This window comes from Engraulis encrasicolus, chromosome 11, assembly GCF_034702125.1.
Source record: "Engraulis encrasicolus isolate BLACKSEA-1 chromosome 11, IST_EnEncr_1.0, whole genome shotgun sequence".
In the NCBI taxonomy this organism is placed as follows: Eukaryota; Metazoa; Chordata; class Actinopteri; order Clupeiformes; family Engraulidae; genus Engraulis; species Engraulis encrasicolus.
The window spans coordinates 13337185-13349329 of NC_085867.1; the positions used below are offsets into that span (position 1 = coordinate 13337185).

Genomic DNA, 12145 nt, shown 5'->3' on the forward strand with positions numbered 1-12145 from the left:
GAGAGAGAGAGAGAGGAGAGAGAGGGGAGAGAGAGAGAGAGAGAGAGAGAGAGAGAGAGAGAGAGAGAGAGAGAGAGAGAGTCTTGTCTGCCAACCGTGGCCCTCTCCTGTTGGCTGTTGTGTTCCTGACAGTATTGTGCTGTTCTGTTCTCCAGAAGATAAGCTTCCTGGGTCTCCTGTACTAGCATGCCGAGGCAGCTACACGACTCCCATCTGTCCAGAGAGAGAGAGAGAGAGAGAGAGAGAGAGAGAGAGAGAGAGAGAGAGAGAAAGAGAGAGAGAGAGAGAGCAAGAGAGAGAGAGAGAGAGAGAGAGAGAGAGAGAAAGAGAAAGAGAGAGAGAGACTGCTTATGGAGGTTTTGTGGTTGTAGCTCTGACTATATCTTCGCACCCAGAACCGCCTTACCCCACCACCCACCACCCCACACAAACACTCACAGCCAGGCGAGCAAACCAGGCAATTACCAAGGGCCCCCAGCAAAAAGGGGGCCTCTGAAGGACTGGTTATGTACTTGTCTTTAAAATGACTGTAATGACAACCTTGTGAGTTGTTTTGAGGCAACACATCCCTGAAGTCAATGATCGCAAAGTGCATTGATACTGCTATCGAAATCATGGGCAGACTTGTAGTCCAAAGGTTGCCGGTTCGACTTCCAACCCGCCAGGTTGGTGGGGGGAGTATATAACCAGTGCTCTTCCTCCATCCTCCTCCATGACTGAGGTATATGGTACCGTCCCGCCGCACTGCTCCCTTGGGGCGCCACTGAGGGCTGCCCCCTTGCACGGGTGAGGCATAAAGGCAATTTCATTGTGTGCAGTGTGCAGTGATCACTTGTGTGCTGTGGAGTGCTGTGTCACAATGACAATGGGAGTTGGAGTTTCCCAAATGAGCTTTCACTTTTCTTTCACCTCTCTGGAGGAGGCACCCCCTCCCCAATAGTTTGAACTGAACAGAAGAAGAGGCCCCCCAAAGTCCCTCTTTGCCTAGGCCTCCCAGATACCTTGGAACGGCCCTGCACAGCACAGTAACCGCCATCTTCCTCCCACCATCCCCTGCCTGTCTGTCTACACCAGATCTGGCACTTATGGAGTAATCCATCATCCACTTTGAATGTTCCGTCGGCACCTTGCAATATGTCACCAGATTTCTTTATCACTCGCAGAGATGGGCGCCTGGAGCCCCATGCATGTCATGTTAAAAACCGGAATTAGATTTGGTGAATTAAATTTCAAGCCATATGGAGAGAGAGGTGCAATCACGTGAGATGAGTCATAAAATGTGGAAATTATCATCAGTGCATTCAAAACTGCATTTAAACTTCCAGGATCACCGAAAGCATCGCCGATTTAGTCGTTCACGCTGATTGATGACACGCATAGTAGCAGGCCTACAGGTCCACTCGCTCTTATTAGGAAAGAATATGTTTGAGACTTGGCAGCAATATGCATATCAGACTGGTAGGTATTGTTTGTCCAGTCGTGTGCTCTGTGGTATGACTAGGGGCCTGGAGCCTTTTAGGAAAGATTAGATCGAAGCAGCACACAACATTAACTTCTTCTTTCCTTAAACATGTTTGACTCTTTAATTCCTGATGCAAGTCTCCACACATATGATGCAGTACAGGGATAGGCAGACTAGAAGCTGTGGGGATGTGTTTTTTGGTCATAACTGATCAGATTGAATGTAGCTTTTTTTGTAAACAAAAAAACCCAACAACAACAAGAAAGCCCTTAGTGCCCCTGGTTTTGGTTTCTGACTCTTTCCCCCAGACCTTCAAGATTTTTACTGAAGCGTTCCGCTTCCATTAAACTTTGTGTATTAAAAACAAAATCCACTAAATATGAGATCATAGTGCGGTAGATTTGTGTGATCTTATAATTGACATGTATTATAACATAGGCCTAGATATCAGCACATAGGTCTATTGCCTAAAACAACTTTGGTTGAGAGTTTACTAAGTTGGAGAACAAGAGAGCTCAGTCAACCTTTTCCTTTTCAACTTTGGTTGAGACTTTTATCTGGGGCCACACTGTCCTCACCCCATGGTATTACTAGGCGTGTTCAACTGTGACTTGACATGAGAGCGTTCCAGGCTGGGCTTGTAATGTCTGAGCACAAAGCTTATACACGCAGTTGATTCAATTATTGTTTGGTGCGCTGAAAAGCACAACCGAGTGCTGCACAACAGCATCCCCAAGCTTCCATGAAATTGAGCCATATGTCTTTTCTTAATTAATGCGCCGCTGTTTGCATTAGTGCTGCATTTCATGTCATTACTCATCTTTAAGTTTATAGCTGTAATTAACCTGACTGAAGATGTGTCTACAACCTCCAGAGATGAAGGTTGGCATGCAGCAGCACAGCTATGTACTTGAAAACATTGTACATTGGAAATCATATGTCCTACAACGTGGGAGTTGTCTATGCTTACTGGTTAAACACCCTACAAACAGTGCGACCACATACTGGACCTCAATAATACCATGATTGACTTGCTTTTAACAAGCATTATATTGATTGTGAAAATTAAATCTTTACACGTCCATCAATGTAATGGCTTTTGGTGTTTTACTGCACAATGTACACAAGGGGGCAGCAGAGACTCAGGATGTCCACCCATAGCCCAGGTCTATTACACTATAAACTACCAGCCCACAGGCCAGTTGCAGGCAGTTTTCTAATTTCTTACAGCTCAGCCACTGACTTAAAAGCTAGGCCTACCTCTAGTTCGATGCATTTTCCGTTTTGTTCACTGAAGAATAGCACTGCAATAGGCTTTAATACCCCTCAGCAGTAACATTTCTGTATTCATTTTCATTCAATTCAGTTGCAACATGCCTAAGGTTAAATTGAGCTGAGAAAGGTCAACAGTCTAAACAATTTCTAAATGAAGAATCAAAAACGGGGATCTGTATTGAGTCTTATTGTGTTTTATTATAAATAAGTTGGTCCAACATACGTACATTTAGAGCAGACAAAAAAGAAAGACAAAACCAACACAGAAAAGTGAATGCTGAATGTTTGGTGTGCACCATGTGTAGCCTCTACGCCAGCTCTTCCTCTCCCTCCTCCTCAAACTCGCCCTCTTCCTCAGCTGTGGCGTCCTGGTACTGCTGGTACTCAGACACCAGGTCGTTCATGTTGCTCTCGGCCTCTGTGAACTCCATCTCGTCCATGCCTTCGCCAGTGTACCAGTGCAGGAAGGCCTTGCGCCGGAACATGGCGGTGAACTGCTCGGAGATGCGCTTGAACAGCTCCTGGATGGCTGTGCTGTTGCCGATGAAGGTGGCGGCCATCTTGAGACCCCTGGGTGGGATGTCGCACACTGCCGTCTTGACGTTGTTGGGGATCCATTCCACAAAGTAGCTGTTGTTCTTGTTCTGCACGTTGAGCATCTGCTCGTCCACCTCCTTCATGGACATGCGGCCGCGGAACACGGCGGCCACGGTCAGGTAGCGTCCGTGGCGCGGGTCGCAGGCGGCCATCATGTTCTTGGCGTCAAACATCTGCTGGGTCAGCTCGGGCACGGTGAGGGCGCGGTACTGCTGGCTCCCCCTGCTGGTCAGGGGGGCAAAGCCGGGCATGAAGAAGTGCAGGCGGGGGAAAGGCACCATGTTGACGGCCAGCTTGCGGAGGTCGGCGTTGAGCTGGCCGGGGAAGCGGAGGCAGGTGGTGACTCCGCTCATGGTGGCCGAGACCAGGTGGTTCAGGTCCCCGTACGTGGGCGTGGTGAGCTTAAGGGTGCGGAAGCAAATGTCATACAGGGCCTCGTTGTCGATGCAGTAGGTCTCGTCCGTGTTCTCCACCAGCTGATGCACGGATAGCGTGGCGTTGTAGGGCTCCACGACCGTGTCGGACACTTTGGGCGAGGGCACCACGCTGAAAGTGTTCATGATGCGGTCGGGGTACTCCTCGCGGATCTTGCTGATGAGCAGGGTGCCCATGCCGGAGCCTGTGCCGCCACCGAGGGAGTGGGTGAGCTGGAAGCCCTGCAAGCAGTCGCAGCTCTCCGCCTCCTTCCTCACCACGTCCAGAACGGAGTCCACAAGCTCGGCACCCTCAGTGTAGTGGCCTTTGGCCCAGTTGTTTCCGGCACCACTTTGACCTACATGTGACGACAGAGAGGTTAGACCAGTGGTTGTCTTTAGCAAACACCCCTCTGTCTACATCAAAAGCTTACCACCCCCACCACCCAACATCAGAATAAAGAAGATTAAAGCGAACAGCCTAATGACAATTCTCTTCTCAAATATGCTTCTATGTACCATTTAGTGGAGCTTTAAAATAGGCTCTTATTTTGTGTTCAAAAGGAGGAAGTTCAAGCACAAGGTTGGACAGACAGATGCTACAAAAAGGGAGATAAATCTGGCTTGAATACAGGCTAATTGCCATAGAGCCATTCGCCTCACCGAAGACGAAGTTGTCTGGCCTGAAAACCTGCCCGAATGGCCCAGACCTGACAGAGTCCATCGTTCCAGGTTCAAGATCAACCAAGACTGCTCGTGGGACATACTTGCCACCTGACAGGAGACAGAAAGGGGAAACCACATTTAACATTACTGTTAATCTGACTGTTAAGCACATTGATCTGCATGTCTTGTATGAATTGTGCTATACAAACAGTTATTCTATTACAGTTATTATAAAAACTAATACCTTAAACCTTTTATAGGCTAATTCCCATTTGCCCAATACCCACCTGTGGCTTCATTGTAATAGACGTTGATTCTTTCAAGTTGAAGGTCGCTGTCGCCATGGTAGGTGCCAGTGGGGTCAATGCCGTGCTCGTCACTGATCACCTCCCAAAACTGGAAATGAAGAGACAGGGAAACGCACATTCAGCTGGGCAAGCCATGTCAAATGATTACCCCTACTGAAGGGATCAGACAGCAGGTGGCGAGCCTTAAGGCCAAATTAGCCTTTGATAGGCCTACTTATCGGTAGTTCTAGATGGGCTACCTGTTGCGAAGTAGTAGTTCAGCCAAAGTGCGCTTTCCAAGTTAAGGGTTTTCGAAGCCTACGCCAGCGCATCATCATTTTGGCCATGTTTGTATAGTTATTAAAATGTATGGAGCCTGGCATCTTTAAAATGAGTGGCCTGTCCTACCGCTGGAATAGTTTGCAATTAAGATGGAGAGCTTTCACTACAAACTACTTGTGTAACTGAAGTGACGAGGGTCAATATCAAATTAGTATACTCTACCATTATTCAAAAGTGCGCAAGTTTCTCAACAATAGGAATGCACAGTCTACGAAAAAACATTAGAACTCCTCTCCTGAGACATTAGAAGTAGTCATCTGCATTTACCACACACGTATCATATGCATTTGCAACTATGTATCAAGCTATCCATGATGTAAAACCACGCACATTAGAGTATTTCTACTTCTACTTAATACATCGTTGCGCTCCTCATAGCCCGTGCGTTTTTTGGCACCTCATTTCGCCAAGGCATTAACTTGAACCATCCCTTTGCAATTTGCCTCTCAACCTGTTGAGTTTAGAAAAGTGACAACACCACAAACCTTTGCTCCAATCTGGTTCCCACACTGGCCAGCTTGCAAGTGCACGATTTCCCTCATTTTCAGGCAAACAAAATAACTTAAAATTAAAAAATAAAAAGCCGCAAGTAGCACAGCTTCTATACGCACTGGTAACCACCGTGATGTGTATTTCAAACAATGAATGACTACCGCTTATAAACTTTACCAACCAATGCATTTACGCATGAGTGGTCAAAACATGTGTCCGTCAAGTGGTAAGCCCGTGCCATTGGTGGACACCAGTCTGCCACAATGACGCTCGAGGTTTTGATTGGTGGTTAACGGTTAGTGAGTGAGTTGCTGGTGGCAACAGCACTAAATTCTCAAACCTGGTAACTTTTGTGTTCTAGTAACCAGATTATGTTGCCAACTCGAGCCAACTTTATTAACCTACAAGGCATGTAAAGGCATGCTCAAAGATATATTACAGATAGTGCAGTTAGTAGGTACATGGCAACTGCAATTGCAAACTGGTAACTGGGGTGACTCTCTCCAAGGCTGTTTTTAGGATAGCCTACAAAATATGACCTATATTATATGTCTATTACATGTATAGGCCCATTGTTTCAACTACATTTGAGTGAGTTCTAACTCATTCTAATCAGATAAAATAGTCCAAACAAATTCAGTGACCATTGAATAAAAGAAATCATACTGAACTGCACTTGGACGCCTAGAACAAGGTTAAACATTACTCTAGTGGCTTATCTAGGGAGAGGATTGCACTTCTCCAACAGAACTAAATAGAATCTAAACATTTTGAAGAGAGCATTTCTGCATGTAATGGCTTCACTATGTATGGGTTTCTGCTGCTTATACTGTAGGGCAGTGGTTCTTAACCTGGGGTGCGGGCACCCCCAGGGGGTGCGCCTGACATTACAGGGGGTGCACGGAATGTTGTTTGTGTTGAGGTTGTGACCAAAATTCAGCTTGGGAACATTATAATTAGGCCAAATCTAAACCAAATTAAAACATGTTTTGGTCCCCATTTAAAGTCATTAAGCTTTTCATTAATATCTCAAGCAAAAATCATTGTGATTCATCACTAAAATCCTTTTTTAGTCCTTATACACGTTGGGTTGGGGGTGCATGGCTAGTCATGGGAACAGGTGAGGGGAGCTGAGAAAAAAAGGTTAAGAACCACTGCTGTAGGCAATATCTCCCCGGCAGTAAATGTCTGAATTCCTTAGGCTATACCTATAGCCTACCTGTTTATTCTCCATGGTGCTACTGAAAATGATCAGGTTTCCCCAATGCTGCACAGGGTGGAAGTGAATGCATTATACATTACACAGTGAAAAGGAACCCACTTGAAGCCCGAATGGGATCTACCACAGCAACCATCTTCAAAAGGGTTCCTTTACGTTTAAACAGTGCACCAACAGTCAACTCCCATGTCTCCTTTCCGAAAAGTAACGCCTAGGCCTACCATAGTGATGCATTGCTTATCCTTCAGAATTTAAAACACTAAAAAAACAACAACAACAAAAATGTTTGTGCTTTTTAATGAAATATCGATTAATTTTTTTTTAACATAATCTTCATGTAATGTGTATGATCTTATTTGCACACACAGGCAATAGGCCTATGTTTTTGTGTGTTATTAACCAGAGAGGCATATCTAAAAATAAAAATAAACAACTAGGCTATTTAAATAGTTAGGTCTTCCATAAATAGTTCTAATGTATACATTGTATCCAACTTATTACATGTAGAACAAACTATCCCCCGATACATTGTAGTTCACATTGTTACATTGTGCAGAGGGTGGATGTACAGAATGGAATGAAATGGAATGGAATGGAAATCTTCTTGACAATTCAGTTGAGAGCAGTCCTCTTTTTCAATGCAGCTGCATTGATATGTATATTGTATGCATATATGCATATACTCGTATGATATGCATTGATGAGTATCTGTCTGTGAAAATTCTCATTCATCCAGGACATGTTTGTCCATGGAGATTAGCTGTAAGCAAGACTTTGAGTTTATATCCTTTGGAAGGATGAAGGACATACACTCTGAATGTTCCCCACATTCATCAGAACCAGCAAAACATCTTGGAGGGAAAACTTTAACATCTTTAAACTGAAAGAATAAGTCCAGTTGCTTACTTACAGCAAAACTCCTTGTACTAGTACATTTTGCTGCGGTTTAACACAAAGAATGGCATGTAGCACTCATAGTGTTAGGCCTATTACATTACATCACACTTAGCTGACACTTTCCAAAGTGACTTACAGGTAGCCTACTTACATGCAGGTGCAGGGTATTGGTTACAGTCCCTGCAGCAATGTGGGGTTAGGTGCCTTGCTCAAGGACAATTCAGCCATGGATGAAGCTACTGGTAAGGGTGGGAATTGAACCTGCAACCCTATGATCTAAAGGCCTGCGCTCTAACCCCCCCCCCCCCCCCCCCCCCTCCACACACACACACACACATTCTGTAAGTGTTGAAAGAACACTGCAGAATTTATTGTGTATGAATGAGAGTATCATATCATTCAGAGCCTATCATATTAGCGTGCAACTTTGGCTGCAAGTGGAAATGAGGCCATGTATCAGGCACATAGGCTGCCGCTGAGTGCTCCAGCTTTAGACTCACTCACTGCTGCATTAGGGTGAGTAGCATTTCGGCCAGTGGCCTGAGTGGCAGAGATGGCGCGCGACAGCTGTTTTGTGCTGAGTAGCCGCATGAATAATGCAGACTTGGATTGCCTTACCCACCTACCCTCCACGACGGGCGCTTGTAGCCAATGCAGATGGTGTGTACGTACTGTACGCTTAACATTTTCAATTCCATTTGCATTTTAAATAGATTTTTTGAAGTTCTTCTAACCTACTGTGTAACTGGTGTCATCTGTTTAAAGGACTACTGTATGTTTTAGAGCAGGTACGATTACGTGTCATGCACAGGTCAGGGTGATGTGATAGAAAGTATTGTCTTACAGGAAAACAATGCAAGTACAAAAGAGTGCAAAGGCAGTTTAAACCACACATTGGCCTGCAGGCATGGGCCAGAATTAGTCTGTAGATTTTGTATGCTATATTGATAGGCTACTATTCTATAGAAGTAACTTGGAGTAAGTGTTGTTTACATTAATTGGGAGTAATTACCGTTTACAGTGACTTGGAGTAATTGTCGATACAGTCATTAGCCACCCTTTTACAGATAGTTACTGGCAGCTTTTTTGCCAGCTATTAGCTGTAATACCTACAGGTAATCTTTAACAGTGTATATGCATTTACTGTAGAGGGTGCATCGTTAGATTTGACAATACTATCACTGATATTCTGACTGATTCCTGAGTATTTCATCCCTGCTCTGCACTAACTGCAAGCCTACATGGTTTTGAATAACTGGGCCAGTAGCCTAACTGAAATACAGTTTTAATACATTTCGCCCAGATTTGACCAACTCAAATGTTGGAGCATTATATTGTTCTAGTCTGGATTATGTAGACCCACTGAATGCTTGTAGATATTGCACGAACTGTACATTCCACACATTTCCACTGACAGAACAAAATACAGAACATACTGTCTATATGGTAAATCACCGTAGGTTAAATTATTGCCATTCCAAGTTTAAATAAAAAAAAAAAGATTTCTCCCCTGGTAGTGTTCACACAATCATTGAAATTGCTGAGTTGTCAGTGTTGCCATGGGACAAGCTAGCATTTCGTTTGCGTCACCCATTCCAGAGTTTGGTGCTGTCAGGAGGAGTGACACACACACACACACACACACACACACACACACACACACACACACACACACACACACACACACACACACACACACACACACACACACACACACACACACACACACACACACACACACACACACACACACACACACACACACACACACACACACACACACACACACACACACACACACACACACACACACACACACACACACACACAGAGACACAGGCTTGGGGGGCCTGACCTGGTCTGGTCTGGTTCTGCGCCATTGTGTTTGCCAAGCCTGACCCTATTTCGCCTTCCCTTCCCTTCCCTTCCCTTCCCTTCCCTTCCCTTCCCTTCCCTTCCCTTCCCTTCCCTTCCCTTCCCTTCCCTTCCCTCTGTTGTCAGAGATCCCCCGGGAGAGCAAAGCCCCCGGACGGACGGAGGGACGGGAACATGACCTCCCTCCCCACACACAGGCTGACAAACACAAACAGCTCTATGGAAACAGAAGCTAGCAACGCAACGCAGCGCAGCGCAGTGCAGCGCTCTTAACCATGGAAACCTGAAACTCAACGCTAATAGAAAAGAGATAAATGGGAGATTAAAGACACACACACACACCTGCTCTATATACTTGTCTCACTGAATGCAGTGACACACCTCAGTAAAAGCCTCCGTATCCAATACTCCTTATCTCCTGAAATGTGTACACACAGGATACCTAGACTGTCCTTTCTGCTTTTAAACTTCACATGCTCCGGCTATCATCTTACTACCTATTTGATCAAAGCTTTTACACATACCCACGTTGAAGTGCAATTTTATTTATATCATGCACAGTGAAATTAATATTTACACAATGAAACAATGTGGATCCATGGCATTACCTCAGCATGCAGCAGCTGTTATGAAGTACTAGGATGTACAACAATGTGGGCCTGTGCCCGTCTGTCTGCCTGTATGCTGGCCAGACCTAAGCCCAGGGATTTTTTCCATGCTAGTGTTTTCACAGCGCTACTGAAAGCAGATAACCAGTCATGCGAGCTAGCTCTCTGGCATACCTTGGCCTGCTGGAGGGCTGGTATAGCAGGGCACAAAGCAACTGTTGACTGCTGCCCATGGCTTTTCAAAAGGAGAGCTGACACCCAATCCCAGAGCAGAGCACCTGGCAAAGCCCAATCAGAGACCAGCCAGGACAGTTTGACTTCTTTCCCTCCTCAGAACACAAAAAGGCGGCAACTGGGCACCTGAGGGCTCAAATGACGTCGTCATATGAAACATTTTCCCCACTGAAGGTAACTCGTTGAGGCTGCTTTTTTTTGTTTGGACTTGGAGGGGAAATGTTCAATAGTCAGTGAAAAACCTCTGAGAGAGAGTCATTTACAGTGTAGGAGAAACACAGGAGAATGTTTGGATAGGTCTGATAGGAGACATACAGTATTTGGCATCTACGTTGTAAAATTGTAGCCTATATGTTATATCTACTAACAAGATGTTTATTCAGTGCCATATATGAGAGTATACCTCATGGAGTGGTGTAGAGGAAACAACTTGTCTCTGAATGTGTCCAAGACAAAAGAATTAATAGTTGACTTCAGGAGGAAAGAACACCAGTTTGAAACCATTAACATCAACGGTGAGACAGTGGAGAGGGTGAGAGACTTTAAATTCCTTGGCGTTACCATCTCAGAGGACCTCACCTGGGACAGTCACACACAACGCATTGTTAAAAAAAGCCAGCAACGTCTGTACCACCTCAGACGACTGAGAAAGTTTAGGATGAGACCCAAGATCCTGAGGTCATTTTACAGAGGCACCGTTGAGAGCATTCTGACGGGGACCATTACTGCATGGTATGGGAACTGCTCTCAAGCCAACAGGAGAGCTCTTCAGAGGGTTGTGCGTACAGCTCAGAATATATGCGGCTGTGACTTACCCTCCATACTGGAACTATTTGAGGGAAGGAGCATCAGGAAGGCAAAGAAAATCTTGGCTGATCCTAGTCACCCCAACCATGAACTGTTTACTATGTTACCATCTGGGAAACGGTACAGAAGCCTGAAATCTCATACTACCAGACTCCAAAGTAGTTTCTTCCACCAAGCAATAAGATTACTGAATTCATGCTGAAGACAACAAGGCACTTTCTTTGCACTTTTTTCCACCCCCCCCCCCTCTTTTTTTTTTAAAATCTTTTTATTTTTATTTTTTAAATCTTTTTGAGGACACAAGAAAAACACAACAATTTTTACTCTTTATAGGCTTCAAACCTATAATAAGACGTAATAAACTAATCTTGAATCTTGAATCTTGAATCTTGAATCTTGAATCTTGAATGAGAAATAATTATATAAAACACACGCAACAACAATTCGTATAGGATCACAAATATTAATCTATATTAATCGAATCCACGGCCTATGCATTTCAATGGGCTGTCTGATTCGTGATAGCTTTACGAGATCTGAGGCAATTTTAATGGGCAATCAGTGCACGGTACCTAGAGGGTATATTGCTCCTATTTTAGTAATAATTCTAATAGTGATTAATAATAATAATTATTAATAATAATAACTAATAATAATAATAATAATATTAATACCTAAACCGAGCCTGTGTATATCAATAGGCACACACACACACACACACACACACACACACACACACACACACACACACACACACACACACACACACACACACACACACACACACACACACACACACACACACACACACACACACACACACACACACACATAACCTACTTTCCATTCCTCTCCCAAAACACACTTGTCTAGGACCCATATGTTTCCTCTTGCTCTTAGTGACTACCCATAGTTACTTCCCACATTCAAATTTCCCCTTGGGGAAAGGCATCTAATCTAAAAAATCAAGC

The 12145-nt window shown here is 44.5% G+C and overlaps 2 protein-coding genes across 2 annotated transcripts in view; one reads left to right on the plus strand and one right to left on the minus strand.

Moving 5' to 3' along the window:
- Positions 1-12145, plus strand: part of setx (senataxin) — a 1003984-nt gene that overhangs the window by 893544 nt on the left and 98295 nt on the right. The gene's annotated exons all lie outside the window — the stretch shown is intronic.
- On the minus strand, positions 2916-5673 carry zgc:55461 (beta-tubulin family protein). Its single transcript, XM_063209919.1, has 4 exons — positions 5528-5673; positions 4701-4809; positions 4411-4521; positions 2916-4106 (listed from the first exon to the last, which is right to left on the minus strand). Exons 1-4 carry the CDS (start codon positions 5582-5584, stop codon positions 3046-3048), a joined length of 1338 nt encoding a protein of 445 aa, XP_063065989.1. The 5' UTR covers positions 5585-5673; the 3' UTR covers positions 2916-3045.

Coding starts and splice junctions, on each gene's coding strand:
- zgc:55461 (XM_063209919.1), bottom strand. CDS start 5,584: ATGAGGGAAATCGTGCACTTGCAAGCTGGCCAGTGTGGGAACCAGATT. Junction 4,522..4,700: donor CTATTACAATGAAGCCACAG/GTGGGTATTGGG, acceptor GTCTCCTGTCAG/GTGGCAAGTATGTCCCACGA. Junction 4,107..4,410: donor GCCAGACAACTTCGTCTTCG/GTGAGGCGAATG, acceptor CGTCACATGTAG/GTCAAAGTGGTGCCGGAAAC.